Source organism: Notolepis coatsorum, assembly GCF_963971535.1.
Source record: "Notolepis coatsorum genome assembly, chromosome: 1".
Lineage (NCBI taxonomy): Eukaryota > Metazoa > Chordata > Actinopteri > Aulopiformes > Paralepididae > Notolepis > Notolepis coatsorum.
This window is the reverse complement of record NC_140165.1, coordinates 236,468,702-236,489,248: the sequence shown is the minus strand read 5'-3', so window position 1 is coordinate 236,489,248 and position 20,547 is coordinate 236,468,702. Positions and strand designations below refer to the sequence as shown.

General features: G+C 46.2%; 1 protein-coding gene across 1 annotated transcript in view; it reads right to left on the bottom strand.

Annotated features, from left to right (window-relative positions):
* LOC311224354 (spectrin beta chain, non-erythrocytic 4-like) overlaps window positions 1-20,547 on the bottom strand; it is a gene marked incomplete at both ends in the record, with an annotated part of 220,569 nt that overhangs the window by 157,942 nt on the left and 42,080 nt on the right. Inside the window, 2 exon segments of the mRNA XM_084309313.1 lie at window positions 5,273-5,513; window positions 8,352-8,446. Coding sequence (XP_084165439.1) covers window positions 5,273-5,513; window positions 8,352-8,446 — 336 coding nt within the window.

Genomic DNA, 20,547 nt, shown 5'->3' with positions numbered 1-20,547 from the left:
TTTTGTTGTGATTCTCCATGTTGACTGATTTGGGAAAATGGGAGAAAATGTATATTTTCATCAGTCTGCATCATTGGTTGTCTTGTGTAGTGTTTGGTGAATGTATTGTATATTTTCACGTTCTCTGTGTACAGTACTTCACTCTCCTTCCATTTTGGTTGAAGACAGGTGAACTCACCTGCTGCATTTTTATAGTGCTTAAACCTGATTGTGTATCTACAATTAACTGTGTTTTTATTTTGTTATTGGTGTATATGTGTATGTATGTACAGTATATGTATATATATTATATGTATATATATGTGTATATATGTATATTTGTACTCCTGTTGGGGCTTCTTGGACCAGATCAATGTTTTATCTGGCTAAATAAATAAATAAATAAGAAACTGATGATTTGGTCCTGTTAACTTTGAATTTTCTAGGGACTGCCCATATCCCTCTCATGGACCTGGACCTCACTTTGAGAACCTCTAATGATTCTAGTTATTCAGTATTCATCTCTAATTAATCTAAAATTGCGTATTTCTGTGCTTAAAAAAAAAAAAAAAAAAAAAAAAAAAGAGGGGGGTGACCCCCCCCCCTCCACCCCCCTGGGCTGAAGCCCCCAATGTTTTCTAACCCAAAAAACGCCCCTGGTTGATAGCGGTATACGCCCCAAATTTGTACGAAGAAGATTTCTTCACTACACTAACCAATGCAATGTTAGACATTCCCGATTACTCATTTATAATAGGAGCGGATTTTAATGCCATCTGGAACCCAAGGATAGACAAATCTTACCTCGCCTTTTCCAGCGAACAAAAGAATTCATCGAAGGCATTAAAGGATTGGTCAAAGATTACAGGTGTAAAGGACTTATGGCGGTTACTTAATCCCACGACCCGAAAGTACTCTTGTCGATCTGCGAGACATAAGACACTATCCAGAATAGATTATGTCTTTGCATCACAGAGACTATTTGATAATTATGAAGTGGAAATGATACCCAACGCACTATCAGATCACTGTTATTTACTCCTTAAAGGTACATTTGGTATACTATCCTCCCGAGCCCCAAGATGGCGATTTAACTCTTTGCTGCTTAACAACAAGGAATTCATTACACAACTCAAAGAAGCTCTTATAGTATTCCAACGGGAGAATGCAAACTCGGTGCAAGACCCCAGAATAATATGGATGTCGGTAAAGGGAATGATCAAAGACTTCACGGATAGCTTTTCCTCCAAAATGCGCAAGAATCAAAGCACAAAACTGGATGAGCTGGAAACGCTTTACTCAACGTTATTTAATTCTCTGAAATACAACAACTCAACTCGACTAGAAAATCAAGTTAACGTACTAAAAATAGAGATCAATGACATATACAGACAACAATCGGAAATACAAATACGCAGCACAAGACAACAGCAGTACTCCCATGGTTCCAAACCCAGCCACCTATTAGCCATGCGATTAAGAATTAATGCAACATTTGCAGATATAACTACCATTAGAGCACAACAAGTACTTGTAACAGATCCTGTAAAAATAAACGATACATTCAAAGTATTCTACTCCGATTTATATAAATCAGAAATGACCTTCGATCAAAACAAAATGGACACATTTCTTAATCAAATTATTCTCCCTAAACTTTCAGAGGATGACGCTAAACAGTTAGAAATACCGATCACACTAGAGGAACTCAAGAAGGCCATAACCGCAATGAAAAGTGGTAAGGCTCCAGGAAGAGACGGTTTCCCATCAGAAATGTACCTTTCTTGTTGGGACATAATTGGCCCCTTATTACTAAATATGATCTTATACTCAGTCAAGGAGGGGAACTTCCATAAAATTGACAATATTGCACTCATAACAGTCCTCCTTAAAAAAGACAAAGACCCCAACGAGTGCGGTAGTTATAGACCTGTAAGCCTCCTCGGAACAGATATCAAACTGTACTCTAAGGTATTAGCCATCAGATTACAAAAGCATATGACGTCTTTAGTTCACCCGGACCAAACTGGCTTCATAGGAGGCCGCCTGATCACTGAGAACATAAGACGTATACTGCACGTACTTGATGCCGACAAGGAGGACACCATACCTAAGGCGATGCTGTCCCTGGATGCTATGAAGGCCTTTGACAGGCTGGAATGGTCGTATCTGTGGGCAGTGCTAGAAAGGATGGGGTTAGGAAAAGGATTCATCGATATGATTAAAGTATTATACAAAGACCCATCGGCCATGATTACAACAGGCACAATCATCTCTGAAATATTTCCGGTATCACGCTCTGCCAGACAGGGTTGTCCTCTTAGTCCCGGACTGTTCAATCTATCATTAGAGCCTTTAGCACAATATATAAGACAATCCCAATCCATAGAACCTATCGTAATCAAGGGCACACAACAAAAAATTTGTTTATATGCGGACGATGTAATATTGTTCATGAAAAACCCCAACACCACATTGCCTCATCTGCTCAAGTTGATTGAGGACTTTGGTGATTTATCGGGATTTAAGATAAATTGGCCGAAGTCGGCTTTCCTTCCACTTAACACCCCTGCAAAAAAAGATACAACCCTCCCAGGACAGATACCGATGGTAAAACATTTCAGATGCTTGGGAGTGGAAATATTCCCTACCATAAGACAAACGGTGAAGCACAACTACACAAAAATCCAAAACAAAATCAAAGACGACCTTGATAGATGGGCAAAACTTAAGAACACAGTACAAGCACGGATATCAATAGTTAAGATGGATGTACTACCTAAAATCAACTTCTTCTGTTCAATGCTACCGTTACCCCCTCCAGAGGGTTACTGGAAAAGATTACACTCCTCCACATACAAATTTATTTGGAATAACAAACCACCACGTATAAAAAGATCCACCGCACAGAGAAATAAAGCAGATGGTGGCATGGCATTTCCAGATTTTTTCCTATATTTTAAGGCGTACTCATTAAGTCCATTGACAACATGGTTTGACTCCCAAGCATTAGCATCTTGGAGAAAAATAGAAGAAAACATAGTAGCCCCACATAGACTGAAGGACATAGCATACACTAAACTACCAATCAAGCACTGTGAACGAAAATTTGGCCCCATAATTACTCATGCGATCCGGATATGGCGTGAATCACAAAAAAAAAATCCTAACCCACAAGAATGGCACAATCATACTCCCTTATTCAATAACAATGCTCTCTTAATTGGAAAACGACCTCTAAGATTCCCTATATGGGAAGAGCAAGGCATACACTCATTAGGGGATGTTTTTAACAAACAGGGTTTTTGTAGTGATAAAGAAATACGCAAAAAATTTAATCTCACCAAGTCCACATGGCTTTTTCACAAACAGTTAGAGCTATGTTTGAAGTCTCACGGTGTTCCATTAGACAGACCAATTGAACACCACAGATACCACAAATTCTTCTACTCAAGAGAGACATCGAGAGGTTTTGTTTCAGAATTTTATCATCAATTACTAACGTCCTCGTATGAAACCCTCCAACTTGACTCTGTCTGGAGGAGGGATATACCAGACCTGGAAAATGACTTTGATTGGCAAGGAGCCTGGGCAAATGTCCGACTTACATCAAGGAACCCGGATCATCAACAAATCAATCTTAACTATATTCACAGGACATACTTGACTCCTATAAGACTGTGCCGAATGGGGCTCAAACAAGATTCCAAATGCACCCAATGTACAAATGGGGACGAAGGGACATTTATGCACATGTATTGGGACTGCTCACCAGTTAAGGCATTCTGGAAAGATGTGACCCAACAAATATCAAAACTCGTATCTTGGAATATACCTGTACACCCCTCGGTATTGCTGTTGAATGATGTTTTTGAGTTTGCAGTGAATCCACAGCTAAAGAGATTGGTTTTATCGGGTATCACAGTAGCCAAAAAGCTGATCGCATCACGCTGGTTTCAACCGGAAAAAATTTGCCGTAAAGTTTGGTTTCTTACATATCTCGATGTAATTTACCATGAAATATCTACAGCAAGAATTCTGGGTCTCAATGAATCCAAAATGTCAATGTGGTTAGAAGTGGTGGAGAGAATAAAAGCTAGCTTATAATGGTAGTGTCTGGTTAGGTGCGAGGGATAGTGGAGGTACTTCTCAAGGTGGGGTCCGGGAGGGGGGGGTTCGAGCTGAGCATATGTGTGTAGGGTTTTTTTTTTTAGATAACAGGTATTATGGGTATATCTTATATAAAACAACTAACCAAAAGGTGATCTCATTGGATGTGCCCTGACAATTAATGCTTGTATATCTTATCGTGTGTTGTCATGTTTGTTTATATGTTTGTTTAAAAAAGAATAAAAAAATAAAATACAAAAAAAAGAATAGACTTTGCAAGGACAATACAATCTGTTAACATCTGAGCTGAGGTTTCTGTTTATCAAATAAAACCATGCTTTTCCTTGTAAGGTATTTCACGTTGTCGGAGTGTCGGATTCTTACGGAGGTGGAGAATTATTATGGTTTGCGGATTGTACTAACGGGGAGAGATAAGGATCTTATCTGCCAGTATAGGAGACGTCAGGACCATTAAAATGACACAACGCAGAGGAATTGGATGGAGAGAGGATAACACAAGAAGACGTGATACTGGCCAGATCGATCAGGATCTAACAGTAAGTAAGTAAGTAAGTAAGTAAGTAAGTAAGTAAGTAAGTAAGTAAGTAAGTAAGTAAGTAAGTAAGTAAGTAAGTAAGTAAGTAAGTAAGTAAGTAAGTAAGTAAGTAAGTAAGTAAGTAAGTAAGTAAGTAAGTAAGTAAGTAAGTAAGTAAGTAAGTAAGTAAGTCTACTTTGACTCAGACTTGGTCAGCCACTATGGGATATTGACTCGACTTTATTTACCTTCCAATCTAAGAACTTTTAAAAGATTCACAGCATACAGTCACTTTTTTATACAGCTTACTTGTTTCCGCCTAATCTGTAATAAAGTGATCGGCTGGACGCATTCCAATAACACACTCTTAACTCTTAATGCTCCTTTTTCGTTTTCATCATATTTAGTCACCTTCATTTATTTTTAGTTTAGTCAGTTTTAGTCAACTACAGGTCTGAGCATTTTAGTCTTAGTCAGTTTTAGTCTCAATTTTGTCTTTTTTGTTTTAGTCTAGATTTAGTCAGGGGAAAAAGCTTCGTTGACAAAACATATTTAGTTATCATTTTCGTTGACAAAATTAACACTGCTCTTAACCCTTCAAACGCTGGTGTCGGTCTGTCCGTGTGCAGCGTGTCCGTCTGCACCCACCTGCAGGTGCAGCAACTTGGGCTCCAGCACGGACAGCGCCCCCTCCATGGTGGAGAGGCGTCTCTGCAGCGCCAGCACCCCCCCCAGGTCGCTGCCCACATACTGCGTGGCGTCGATGGCTTTCCTCTTGTCCTGGATCTGAGACTTGATCTCGGCACATTCCAGCAGGTAGTTCTGGAGGCGGACCACGGAGTCCAGGTGGTCCTTCTTCTGCTCCACCAGCTCCACAATGCTGTTCCACCTGGGGGGGGGGGGGGGGGGGGGGTCAAAGGTCACACTTTTAGTTTCAAGTTTCTTTAATAGTTGTCATACAGAAGTACAGAATACTTTTATACAAAATGCTTCTTTCTAGGATGCCACATTCTCATCCTCTGCTCAGTTCACTTTCAATTCAGTCAATTCAGGGTGTAGGTTTTCCTAAAAACTATTGTCATGATGAGATTGTCATCACCCTATTGTAGGTCGCAGTCAACCAGCACCTGCTAACTTGTCTGACCCTTTAGCTCAGCTGGTAAGTGCGGCCGCCTGTGGATCCTATGGTCCCAGGTTCAAATCCACTGGGTTACATTGGTGGCAGCGGTGGGATCTCACTGCCCTGTGAATCTGTATCCAGGTTCACGTAGCAATGGGGGTGTGATCTCAGTGTCTTAACCCTGGGAAAGAGCTCGCATAGACGAAAGAACGTGTGAGGACGTAAACTACTAACGAGTCAACCAGCACCTGATAACTTGTCTCACCCTTTAGCTCAGCTGGTTAGTGCGGCCGCCTGTGGATCCTATGGTCCCAGGTTCAAATCCACTCGGTTACACTATTAAGAAATAACTTAAGCTACATGTTGCTGCTAATGCTGCTTCTGATGCCTCCCACCTCCACCCCAGTATCCACCTCCACCCCAGCATCCACCTGTGATGGCTCCCACCTCCACCCCAGCATCCACCTGTGATTGTTCCCACCTCCACCCCAGCATCCACCTGTGATGGCTCCCACCTCCACCCCAGCATCCACCTCAACCCCGGAATCCCCTCCTCTACTCCCTGTACACACACGACTGTGTGGCTCAGCGGAGTAGCAATACAATCGTCAAATTTGCTGACGACACAGTGGTGGTGGGCCTGATCTCTGCCAACGACGAGAGGGCCTACCTGGAAGAGGTCAAGGTCCTGGCGGGATGGTGCCAGGAAAACAGCCTCTCCCTGAACGTCAGCAAAACAAAGGAGATGATTGTGGACTTCAGGAGGTCGGGGGTCAAGGACTACAGCCCCCTCAGCATCGACGGGGCACCGGTTGAGAGAGTCAACAGCTTTAAGTACCTCGGAGCCTACATATCCGAGGACTTGACATGGACCACACACATTGACAGTGTTGTGAAGAAGGCACGACAACGCCTCTACTTCCTCAGGCGCCTAAGGAAGTTCCAAGTCAGCCAGAAGATCCTTAAGAACTTCTACTCATGTACAATAGAGAGCATCTTGACCGGCAACATCACCTCCTGGTTTGGGAATAGCACTGCACAAGACCGAAGCAGACTACAAAGAGTGACACGTTCAGCCGAACGCACAATTGGAGGGGGGCTCCCCACCCTCCAGAACATTTACTACAAGCGTTGCAAGGGCAAGGCTAAGAGAATCATTAAAGACTCCAGTCACCCGAACAACTGCCTCTTTGAACTGCTGCGGTCAGGCAAGCGATACCGGAGTCTCAAGGCGAGCACAGAAAGACTCAGAAGAAGCTTCTATCCCCAGGCCATCAGGCTGCTAAACGAACAATGAATGAACACTACACAACAACAACCACCAAACGCACATAGCACACACATCCACACGCACACACTCACTTTAAACAAACACACTGTAGCACCCACTCCACACACTTTATAGCACACACCCACTTTAAACAAACACACTGTAGCACCCACTCCCCACACTTTATATTTATGGATGAAGGATTGCACTACAACTCGTACACCTTACTGTAAATTGTACCTAAAATTGTACCTCATCCCATTTCTGCTTTGCACTAGATAGTACTGTACATTAGTACACTGCATAGTATTGTGTATTGTATATTAATGGTAACTCAGAACATTGTACATATGTCTATACCGAACACTGTGACCTCATTTTCTTCTTCTAAATTCATGCTATATTATGTTATTATGTTATTTGATACTATCTTGTCTAGCACAGTCTCTGGAGCGTAACAGTAAGAAGCATTTTGTATGAAAGTATTCTGTACTTCTGTATGACAACTATTAAAGAACTTGAACACCTGTGTTGCACCCACCTCCACCACAGCATCCACCTGTGTTTGCACCCACCTCCACCCCAGAATCCACCCGTGGGCTCTGTTCTCTATGGTTCCCCCATGGACCACTTGCTCTCATATTTGACTAGCTTAAATTATAAGTACAGAGCCTCGATGCCAAAGATAAACTGTATTTAAATGTATCAAATAAAAAATAAAACTGAACTGAACTGGGATTGTGTGCAGCATGGAGGCGAGTATGCTATCAGAATTAATCATAATTCAGAATCAGAAGCACTTGTATTAAAAAAGTACACATATTATATAAATATTTATCACGATTAATCACATGATTGTTCATAGTTAACTGTGATTAATCACCTATTAATCACACATTTAAATCACAGTTCAAAATGTACCTTAGGGATATTTATGCAAATGTCGTAAAAATGACGTTCTCCCTCTCCCCCTTTCACACAGTACCAACAGTAGTATAGAGTATATAATATAGTATATTATAGTATTATATAGTATATATAGTATTATAGTATATTATACAAGTGAGTGTGCAAATGTGCAAATGTACCAATGCAATGGGATCATACGTAAAAGTACAGGATGTACATAGTCCCTACCGTACAGAATATACACAGTAATAGAGAATAATACTCAGAGTACTAGCAGGGCTGGATAGAATATCTAATGGATGTGACATGGATATATTTAGAGTCAATCCTACAGGGGTTATCGAACGGGGTGTATCACGATGACGCAGGTCGGACACAGACGGCTCTGCTAGTTGGCTACATGTGCGAAAACAAGAGCCATCGGGCACAGTTGGTTGGTTGTGAGCGTCTGAGCTGGTCTCGGGTCTGCGGTTTGAAACTGTATCTCGTCTCCATTATCGTCATCCAATATGTTGTTCTGATCCTGGTCCAGACCAGCGGGTCACATTCAGACCCATTCAGCCGTGCAATACACACATGCACGCACGCACACGCACACACACACATCCATGACTCCATAATGAGGTAATGTCGGAGACTCGCAGGGAGAGACAGAGAGCAGGACAGCAGAACGATGACACTGACCTTATAGTTACCATGGTTTTCATAATGGCGGCCGAAGGAGGCAGGAGCCTGACCTCATTGTGAGTAAATATGAATGGTAGCGCGAATGAATGATATGGTTATTAAACAAAAACATGCAAGTAACAGCTGAACTTTAAAAGATGATTCATGAATACTCTTGACAACCTTTCTTTATCCATGGAAGGTTCTGGAAGAACGTGTGCTCTTCTCTCAGCTACGCCCTACTGCACACTCACATGGTTCCGTAGCTCTGCACCTGGGATCTGACGTATGGCCACCGAGCTGAAGCAGTTAAGGGTTCGGTGCCTTGCTCAACGGCTATTCTGCTACTGTGGGAGGAGAGAGTATTACTCGTGCACCTACCCCACCCCCAGATTTCACTACCAGCCTCGACCAGAGATTCAAACATGTGCTCCCCTAGTGGGTGAGTGGGTGTGTATGGGGGGGGGGGGGGGGGGGGTTGTTGTGGTATATAGATATGTATGTCTGTCCTTTCCTTTCCTTTCCTTTCCTTTCCTTTCCTTTTCCTTTCCTTTCCTTTCCTTTCCTTTCCTTTCCTTTCCTTTCCTTTCCTTTCCTTTCCTTTCCTTTCCTTTCCTTTCCTTTCCTTTCCTTTCCTTTCCTTTCCTTTCCTTTCCTTTCCTTTCCTTTCCTTTCCTTTCCTTTCCTCTCCTCTCCTCTCCAGTCCTATCCTCTCCACTCCTCTCCTCTCCTGTCCTCTCCTGATCTCTCCTCTCATCTCCTGTCCTGCCCTCTCCTCTCCGACAATCAACCTGCTACTGTATTTGATTACAATCATCCCTCGTTTGCCACCAAGATGTCTGCGATTCAAACACTATGAACAGTACTGTGGATTTAACAAACAATGAGCTCCACTGCTACAAACATCACACGCCGATGTAAACACAGATAGACAGGAGGAAGGAGAGAGAGAGGTGGCTTGTTTTGAAGGCGTTCTGTCTGGCCTTGCCCTGAGTGTGGCAGCCGGCAGATGGCCACCCTGAGATGGACGGCGCGTGCCAAGGTCACAAGGCACTAGGTTGACATGGAGACTGCTGACAGACAGCTCCGCTGGCCGGTCAAAATGACTGAAATGAAGACACAGCCAATCAGGTTGCGGGGAAGGCCAGGGGGGGTGGGACATAAAGTGTCATGAACGTGTGTGTGTAGCGTCTGTTGGTTCACAAGTAGGCCAAATACACATCGTGGACCCACTTTTTTTTTTATAACAACAGCAAGCCCTCGTCTTTCCCCTCCTCCTCTCTCCCGCCCTCTTCTTCATTCTTCATTCTTTCTCCCTTGTTTCCAACCCCATCCCCTACCACTCTGTCTCCCAACAACAGACAACAGAGAGATTTTGAAAATAAAAGCGTGTTTCGTGAGATGGTTTGACGTTGATGCGCCCCTGTAGATGAGAGATGGCTTCTGTGGTTCATATTCACTGACCCACTGCATCTGGGAGTGTGTCCGTGTCAGCTTCGTGTCCTGCCTTCGTTTTCTGCTGTACCTGTAGTGTCAATCCACGTCTTTGCCTCTGCCGTGTGACCCCTGTAATTAAGTGTTCCTGTAAATCCTGTATTTTGTTCTATGTGTCTTACTCATTGTGTTATGTACACGCCTTTACTGTGGAGAAGGAGTTTCCTCCAGAGGACAAATAAAACTATCCATCCATTTCATTAATAGCATTTCAGTTTGTGAAATAGAGAATTGTTCCTTATTAAGATATCCCTGTATGATAACAGGGGAGGCTTAATGGATGTTCTCTGTGGTGTGATGGTGTGATACCTGAAAAATGATCTGGTCTAGAATCTCTCTGACCTCTGTTATAGTGGATGAATGACCTGTCAAGCAGCTGCTAAACAACACATTTACATTTTGTCATTCAGCTGACGCTTTTATCCACTTATATAGATTATGAATAACAAGTCAGCAGGAGGGTCACCTCTCTGGCAGCTAAGGGTCAGTGGCGTTGTTCGCCAAATAGTGTCGATCTTGAGTGTTACACTCTGAGTGCATAGTAGTATAGACATATCAGCATGATAGGTAGTAGGGCTGAGCCCAAACGTTCGAACGTTCGAACCTTTGTTCGTTACGTTGGCATTCTAATTCAAAATCAACATTCGAATTAAACATTTTTAATAATAATTATTATTATATATTTTTTTTAATTGTCTATTAATTCTGTTTAAACCAATGGGGTTTTTCTTCACAGTTGCAGATACATATTAGGCTACACTAATATTATAGTATTAAAAGAAACTGATGAGTTATATTCATTAAAGAAAGTTGATTTAATTGATTTAGTTGGGCTGGGGCTTCTCCCTGGGCTGGGTCTGGGGCTGGAAAGTTGATTTAATAACTGTACAAGCAAAACTGTACATTGGAATATTGACAAAACCATACTTGGTCATTTACTGTACATTGGAGGGGGTTGGGTTAGGACATTTACAGGGGCCAGTTTCGAATTGCAGTCTCCCGTAGGTGTTCTTTGAGAGTGGTTTTGAAAGTGGGTAGTGATTCACATTCCTTTACAGCTTTGGGTAGGGCGTTCCACATTGTTGTTGCATAATTGCTAAACGTGTTTAGTCCCTTGTTTGAGCCGAATCTGGGTTTAACATGATTTATGGAGCTCCCTCTGGTGTTGTGATCATGGTATTCACTGACCTTTGGGAAGTATTTTGACATGTACATGGGTACCTTGGTCGTGTAGTGTATCTTGTAGACCAGGCCCATTGCAAATTGCTGTACTCTGTCGTCTACTCTAAGCCATCCTAGGTTGTCAAAGTGGGCAGGGGTGAGGTGGGTTATAGGAGTAAGGTCAAGCAGTAGTCTGACCAGTTTGTTTTGAGATGTTTGTAATTTTGTTTTTAGCGCCTTTGAGGTGCTTTGGTACCATGAGGTGCAAGCATAGTCGTAGTACCCTTGAATGAGTGCTCCTGCCAGAGTCTTCAGAGTATTCTTGTTTACCAGAGAGGAGATCCGGTACAAGAATCGAGTTTGTTGGTTGACTTTTTTTATTACATTGGATGCCATTTTGTCACAGGAAAGATTAGCCTCTAGGATGGAGCCCAGGTAGGTAATTTCATCTTTCCTTGTGACAATATTGTCACCCACTGTAACTGAGAAGCCGTCGGTCTTGCTGAGTTTGTTATTTGAACCGAAGAGAATGGACTCTGTTTTGCCCATGTGTAATGATAGTTTGTTATCAACGAGCCATATGCAGATTTTGCCTAGTTCCGAGCAGAGGGTTTTTTCAACCTGTAACTTGTTCTTGTCAGAGACCAGCAGGGCTGAGTCGTCTGCGAACAAGAACAAGTTGCAGTCACAAGCTGACGACATGTCATTTGCATAAATTAGGAACAGTAGCGGTCCTAGTATGCTTCCTTGTGGAACACCACAGCTCACTGTGAGGGGGGGGATAGGGTACCATTTACCTCCACCATCTGTTCCATCCCCTCAAGGTAGGATTGCATCCAGCTCACTGATAGACTATCAAAACCAATTGCTTTTAGCTTGTCAATCAGAATGGAGTGATTGACAGTGTCGAAGGCTTTTTGTAGGTCCAGCATGACCATGCCGCAGTATTTGCCCACGTCCACCTCTTGTTTGATGTGGTCGTTCAAATAGAGAAGGCATGTGTCAGTGGAGTGGGATGTTCTGAAGCCAGATTGGAATTCATAGATTCGATTTTTTTCCATGACTTTCGAGATGGAGGTAAGAATAGAAACAGGGCGGTAGTTGCCTGGGTCTAATTTACTGCCCTTTTTGTGCAGAGGGGTCACTCTCGCAATTTTGAAGTCCTTGGGGACGTGTCCCTGATTTATGGAGAGGTTTATTATGTGTGTGATGACTGGGGTGATAGCGGCTGCTGAGTCTCTGATGAATTTGGAGGGGATGTTGTCATGGCCAGTGGCTTTGTTAGGTTGGAGGGCGCTCAGTTTTTTGAGTACCTCATCTGTTGTTACCATTTCCAGTTTGAAGTCGTCTTTGCGGACCCCTAGATTTTTGTAGTAAGCTACTATGTGGTCTACCCCATAATGCCCTGAGTGGGAGGGTAGTTTGTTTACCAGTGTTGTGGCTATGTTTGTGAAGAAAATGTATGCTCTCTGTTGTGAAGGGCCAGATTAAACCGAATATATATATTTATTTATATATATATATTTAATTGTATTTGTATATTCTCTAATATTCCCTGATATCCCTTGTATATTCCTTGTACAATATGCATTGAATATCCATTCTAGCCTACTGAACATCCCATAATAGTCTCCATTCTACTATTGGTCGAGACCTTGGTGCCAGGCTGCCATACCCCCCAGACCCAGTTCAAACGTACCGCTCAACATGTACGAACAAGTCCTAGTTCCGCGTAGGAATCTGGCTACCGCACCACTAATGGTACTATTTGTTCATAGTGCGTATATATACTGCGCTACTAAAGTAGGACTTCTTTTTAGTCCAGTTTCTTACCCTCCAATAGAGTGACAGACGTAAAGCCTCCCCGCGACGCCACGTGTGGGAGTAAGGCCAAGTTCGGCCTACCATCGGTATTGAGACATCGTGTATATTAATATTTGAATAGTCATATTTGGCACTATATCGTCGAGTTGGACGTAGTCTATTAAGCTAATAATAGTCTATTCATATGTAGTGCTTCGTGCGGTGAGAATACTATCGTAGTCAGTACCCCCATCGTTTCGGGTAGAACTGGCTGCTTATCCAGGGTGGCCGACCCCATGTGAGGCTGCACCCGAGGAGCCCCAGAGCCGACGAGCGAGTGGACCTGCATACCGGATTATTCTACCGACGACAGCCCGCCTTCCCAGGCACGGATTATGCTTTGTATACAGTGATTATTCTATGGATAAAGACCAACACTGCCGTGTGTTGGAAACCCCCCCCCCGGAGAGGACGACAGGTGAGGAGACGCTCTACACGACGAGGTCGCTTCACGTCTCTCCATCGTGGACCGGAGGAAACCGGCCCACAGAGAGTCCAACTGCTTTCATATGTGGATCGAGGATCGCTGAGGCACCGAGCCGCACAACCGTGGGTTCTCCCAGGATACCCTCGGCCAGACGGATACAGCCAGACTCTACCCCCCCCCCCTTCTCCAGTTGTCTTACAAGCGACCGGAATCCCCCCCTAGTGTATCCAGTTCTATAATCATTAAAGTATCATTGCTATTATTCCTTAAATATTCCAGGTTGTATATTTACCGCCTGCGCCACCAGAGATTGGACGTTCTATATTGATATACCAACGAATACTCATTTGCCATAAAAGTGCATCCTATTTCAAATCATAAATGTAATTAAGTGATTGCTCTACATACCTTTTGCTATGTATTAATTATTATTAAACACAGACTTTCGACTTGGTACATTTGTGTTGGATCGTTTCATCTACGTGGGAGTGTTTACCATAATTATTTATGCCTAGTACTGGGTGGCCAGAGTCTAAAGTACAAGAGGTAGTGGTAGTAAGTATCATATCTAACAATACAGTCAGGGAATTGTACCCCTCAGTTACAATTGGTCCTTCGAGCCGGAGGGTAATTAGTGTAATATTAATATAGTGTTATTAATATTGAAATGGCCTATGATGAACACTCCACGAAACGATCCTCCTAACCAACACCTGCAGCGCGAACGACGGCTCCCTCAGTACTTAGAGGCTTACGCTGTCAGTCAACAACCTAGTCTTCTACTAACAGTAAACGCGGTAAAACTAGAAAGTAAAAGTATGTCTAACCCCAACGCCCAGACTACCCCGACCATAGAGGCCCCTACGGGTTCTAATGTAACTGACCAAGCTCACGGTGGGGACCAGTGGGAACCAGACATGACTTCACACCCCGCCAGTACTGAAGAAGTAGTCCCCGATGAGTCCCGGGAGGAATACAACGCTACCGAGAGAGAACTCGGCACGGAAGAAGACGGGGAGAGCACCGTGGAGATAGAGCTCCAAGGCTCCGCAAGGAGTACCCCGAGGGAAGGCTCCCCTATACAACCGCCTTCTCCCAGCGAGGCAGAGAGGACCCTACAGCAGGCCTTCCTCATCAGCCTGAACGCCGCTGCTGAACGCGACCGACTGCAGATCCAGCAGCGGAGCGAAGAAGAGCATATACGTCTAGAAATAAGACGCATTCAGATGGAAGAGAATGTGGCCCGAGACCGAGCAGACAGCCAGCGAGCAGCTGCTGGTGCTCTACGGGACGCAGAGCGCGACAGACAGCAAGCGCAACTAATAGAACAGCTGATCAGACGGACAACACCCTCTCCCTCCGCCAGAGGCTCCAGGAACTCGCCTAGACACACCTCCAGGGCGGCATCCCCTAGCCGAGTAAACAACCCTGAACTTGACCAACAGACGAGGTCTATACCCCCCACAGACCACCTCCCCCCACCGGTCCAAGCGAGACCTAGCAACCGGGAAGGAGCAGCATATCCTGTGGAGAGGCTAAACCAGAGACTACAAGCACTGGATGACCTAACTGAAGACGAAGAGGAAGAGGAGGAGAACCGCGCCCGACGACAGCACAGTACTCTACCGGACCAGGAGGTCCGGTACAGCCCAGGCTATACTCCCGCGGAGCTGCGCTACAGACCCCCGACTCTATACACGGGTGAGCACGACGCACGACCCGCACCGAGGAACAGCACCTGGACAAGCGGGCCATGGTACACTGCGGTACCAGCCCATACCAAGGAGCGGGAGGAGACTCGCCTAGGAGGCCTCTCCCCCAACGCTCGCCGATGTATCCACAGTCAGCGTCATACATTGGCACGCCTATGGTACCCGACTTCACCCAAGAGAACCGGGCCCAGTATACAGAACTCCGCATGTGTCTGGAGACCATGTTGGTGGATGTATTGGATGAACGCCATAAATACGCCATCCTACTGAAGCACTTAAAGGTACCCCGCGCACATAATATAGCGCTCGCCTACGCGACTTCCACCACCCCATACACAGCAGCGCTGGTAGCATTGGACCAGAGGTATGGGCGCATATGGGATTACGTGATCCAGGAGATCCGACACATCGACCGCTTACCCCCAGCAATAGACAATCGAGCACTGGACGACCTGTCCATCAGAGTGCAGTCCCTGGTAGGGATGTTGGGAGCGCAGAGAGAGAAGGGGAGGCATGAACTTTACGCCAACTCAAATGTGGAAAGGATCTTGGAGAAGCTGCCGCCCGCTCGACAGGAGCGTTTTAGGCGGCAGAGAGACCACCGAGACCCGAATGGCCCCGAACCGAACCTCCTCGATCTAGCAGACTTCCTGGCGAGAGAAGTCAGCAGCCTACGGCTAGATACATTCGGACGGAGCACCCCTGGCTCCAGAGAAGGAACCAGACGACTAAATGATGGAAGAAGATCGGTGACTGTGATGCACCAATCGGAGTCAGTACCGAGCAGCAGGAGCCACAGTACCCCCTCCAGAACGGAGAAGTGGAAGATAGTGTGCCCCTACTGTGAGAAAGAACACTGGCTAGCGCAATGTGACTCCTTCCCCAAGCTGAACGCGGAGGAAGCAAGTCAATGGATAAAGTCCAACAAGCGCTGTTTTCGCTGTGCGCGCTCACACATGGCAGCCGAATGCCGCTTAAAGAAAAGGTGCACCAAGTGCGATGGAGCCCATCTGGACATACTTCACGACAGTAACAGACGGCGCCCTTCACCCGCACCATCCAGCAGCAAAGCGAGCGTCATGTACATCGATCCCGCCAGCAGCAGTGGAGCCCGAGTACTCCTAAAAGTAGTGCGTGTGACACTAAGCTACCAGAATAAAGTCCTGGACACTTACGCCGTCCTCGATGACGGGTCAGAGAAGACCCTTCTGCTCGCCTCCGCTGCGGCCCAGCTAGGGCTGCGGGGAAGCGAAACCCAAATGACAATTCGGACAATAAGACGAGATTTGAAGACGATAAAGGGCGAGAATGTCTCATTCTCTATCGCAGCAAGCGGCCAGCCTGAGCGACGGTACCAGATTACAGACGCTTTCACCAGCCAAGAAATAGGACTGTCGCGGTACACATACCCCGTCGCCAAGCTGATGGAGAAATATGCACATCTGCGCAAGTTACCGATCCCGCTCATAGACAATGCTATGCCGACCCTGTTGATAGGCTCCGACCATGCAGACCTCATTGTCCCGATAGACCGGGTTCATACCGGACCCCGAGGCTGTCCTGCAGCAGTCGAGACACGTTTGGGATGGACTCTCCAAGGCCCGCTCGCCAAATCTCTCAATTAAAGTACAGCCACTAGATGTCTCCACTCCCGAGTCACAGAGGGAGAAACCGCACTCCTGCAACACGTAGAGCGGCTATGGACCTTGGAACCAATGCCCTTTAAGAACGGAAAGAAAGACATTCGCTCTAAAGATGACATTTACGCCATTCACCTCCTCGAGACAGGGACCAAGAGAGTCCCGGTCAACGGCATGTTGAGATACGCCACGCCACTCCTGCGGCGAGAAGGAATGCCTACTTTCCACGCCAAGACAGACGCCACAGAACGGTACCTGCTGAACACGGAGCGGCGCCTAGCCAAGAACCCCGCCCAAGAGAGTGTATACCGCGCCGAGATTGAGAAGCTCATCACAGCGGGACACGTCACAAAGATGGATATTAAAGAGGCTGACCAGACCACTGAATCGTGGTACGTGCCTCACCACAAGGTCCATCACAACGGTAAAGACCGCATAGTATTTAACTGCAGCTACCAGATCGGATCCCAAAATCTGAATAAAGAGTTACTGCCCGGTCCCACACTCGGCCCCTCCCTACTCGGCGTTCTACTCCGCTTCCGCCAGGAAAAGGTGGCCATCAGCGGGGACATTAAAGGAATGTTCCTGCAGGTGAGATTAGTAGAGGAGGACAAGCCCCTGTTACGGTTCCTATGGAGAGAGAAGCCAGGAGATGAGCACCCAGCCATCTACCAATGGGAAGTCCTCCCCTTCGGAACAACGTGCAGCCCCTGCTGTGCTACATTTGCACTACAGAAACATGTAGCAGAGGACCCAGCAGCGGACGAAGAGGTCCGACACAGCGTAAAGAACAGCTTCTACGTAGACAACTGTCTACAAAGCCTTTCAACCCAGGAAGAAGCCGAGGCTCTCCTGATTAAACTCCGCGCCTCATTGATCAAAGGCGGCTTTGATCTCAGGCAGTGGGCCAGCAGCGATCCGCAAGTACTGCGCAGCCTCTCCTCCGAGGACAAGGCAGCCAGCAGCGAGACCTGGATGGCTACCATCCCGGGAGAAGCCCAGGAGATGACCCTGGGTTTGGTGTGGCGATTCAAAACAGATTCGCTTCACTACAGACACAAGCCCCTGACTACGGAGCAGGGAAGGCCGGCGGCGGCGCCGACCACCAGACGGAGTGTGTACACAACACTCGCCCGACAATATGACCCGCTAGGATGTATTCTACCGTACACCACCAGGGCAAAAATGATTGTACGAGCATTGTGGGACAAGGACCAGGGCTGGGACGACCCCATTCCCGCACACCTTGCATCCACCTGGAGAGAGTGGGAGATGGAGCTCCACTCACTCCCAGGCGTTAATATGCGCCGAAGCTACTTCCCACCCACGGTGAGGCCAGAGACATGTAAAATGGACTTACACGTCTTCAGTGACGCCTCAGAGGTCGCATACGGATCAGTAGCCTACTTGCGGGCCCAAGAAGAGGGGGGAGAGATCTACACAGCATTTGTCCTCGCCCGCTCGAGAATAGCCCCACGCAAGCAACAATCTATCCCACGTCTAGAGCTCTGCGCAGCCCTAGCCGGAGCGCACCTAGCCACGCTCATCCAACGTGAGCTCACCATACCGGTGTCTAGAACAATCCTGTGGTCAGATTCCACGACAGTACTCGCCTGGATCAAATCGGACTCATGCAAGTACAAAGTCTTCGTGGGAGTCAGGGTCACCGAGATTCAAGACTTAACCGAAGAGTTAACCGGAGAAACAGAGTGGCGCTACGTTGATACAAAACAGAACCCAGCTGACGTCATCACCCGGGGAATGCCCCTAGATGACCTCACCCGTCGCAATGTCTACAGTGACGGCCCAGCATTCCTAAAGCTCCCGGAAGGAGAGAGGCCCACGCCTATCCCGAGGGAAGCCAGTCAAGAGGAGGCTGAGAATAAGAAACCTATGTTCTGTGGATTGAGCACTGTTATCTCCGCAGACCCCAACATAGATGATTGCACTACCATAGAGAGTGCACAACAAAGGACATTCCTACTGCACTACCTGCCGTCTCTACAGACCCGCCAGAAGTGGGTAAAGGAGAGAGACAATTTGACAGAAGGAACAGTCGTCATGATTATTGATCAATCACTGCCCAGAGCTATGTGGCCGGCCGGCCGCGTAAGCAAAGTGATCACCGGTGCCGACGGCAAGGTCCGAGCAGCTGAAGTGCTTGTCCAGGGGCGCACTTACACCCGTCCCGTGGCGAGGCTCATAGAACTGCCCCGACTCCCAGACACAATCGATGATGACCATGACCCTATAACCCTATGACTTTGTGAAGTTGACTGACCCCTACAGCAAACCCTTATGTGTAAATAGACAACGCGATTAATCTGTCTCTGCTTAACTGATTAGGTCTGGGACCAATCAGGGGGTGGCTGTTGTGAAGGGCCAGATTAAACCGAATATATATATTTATTTATATATATATATTTAATTGTATTTGTATATTCTCTAATATTCCCTGATATCCCTTGTATATTCCTTGTACAATATGCATTGAATATCCATTCTAGCCTACTGAACATCCCATAATAGTCTCCATTCTACTATTGGTCGAGACCTTGGTGCCAGGCTGCCATACCCCCCAGACCCAGTTCAAACGTACCGCTCAACATGTACGAACAAGTCCTAGTTCCGCGTAGGAATCTGGCTACCGCACCACTAATGGTACTATTTGTTCATAGTGCGTATATATACTGCGCTACTAAAGTAGGACTTCTTTTTAGTCCAGTTTCTTACCCTCCAATAGAGTGACAGACGTAAAGCCTCCCGCGACGCCACGTGTGGGAGTAAGGCCAAGTTCGGCCTACCATCGGTATTGAGACATCGTGTATATTAATATTTGAATAGTCATATTTGGCACTATATCGTCGAGTTGGACGTAGTCTATTAAGCTAATAATAGTCTATTCATATGTAGTGCTTCGTGCGGTGAGAATACTATCGTAGTCAGTACCCCCATCGTTTCGGGTAGAACTGGCTGCTTATCCAGGGTGGCCGACCCCATGTGAGGCTGCACCCGAGGAGCCCCAGAGCCGACGAGCGAGTGGACCTGCATACCGGATTATTCTACCGACGACAGCCCGCCTTCCCAGGCACGGATTATGCTTTGTATACAGTGATTATTCTATGGATAAAGACCAACACTGCCGTGTGTTGGAAACCCCCCCCCCGGAGAGGACGACAGGTGAGGAGACGCTCTACACGACGAGGTCGCTTCACGTCTCTCCATCGTGGACCGGAGGAAGCCGGCCCACAGAGAGTCCAACTGCTTTCATCTGTGGATCGAGGATCGCTGAGGCACCGAGCCGCACAACCGTGGGTTCTCCCAGGATACCCTCGGCCAGACGGATACAGCCAGACTCTACCCCCCCCCCCCTTCTCCAGTTGTCTTACAAGCGACCGGAATCCCCCCCTAGTGTATCCAGTTCTATAATCATTAAAGTATCATTGCTATTATTCCTTAAATATTCCAGGTTGTATATTTACCGCCTGCGCCACCAGAGATTGGACGTTCTATATTGATATACCAACGAATACTCATTTGCCATAAAAGTGCATCCTATTTCAAATCATAAATGTAATTAAGTGATTGCTCTACATACCTTTTGCTATGTATTAATTATTATTAAACGCAGACTTTCGACTTGGTACATTTGTGTTGGATC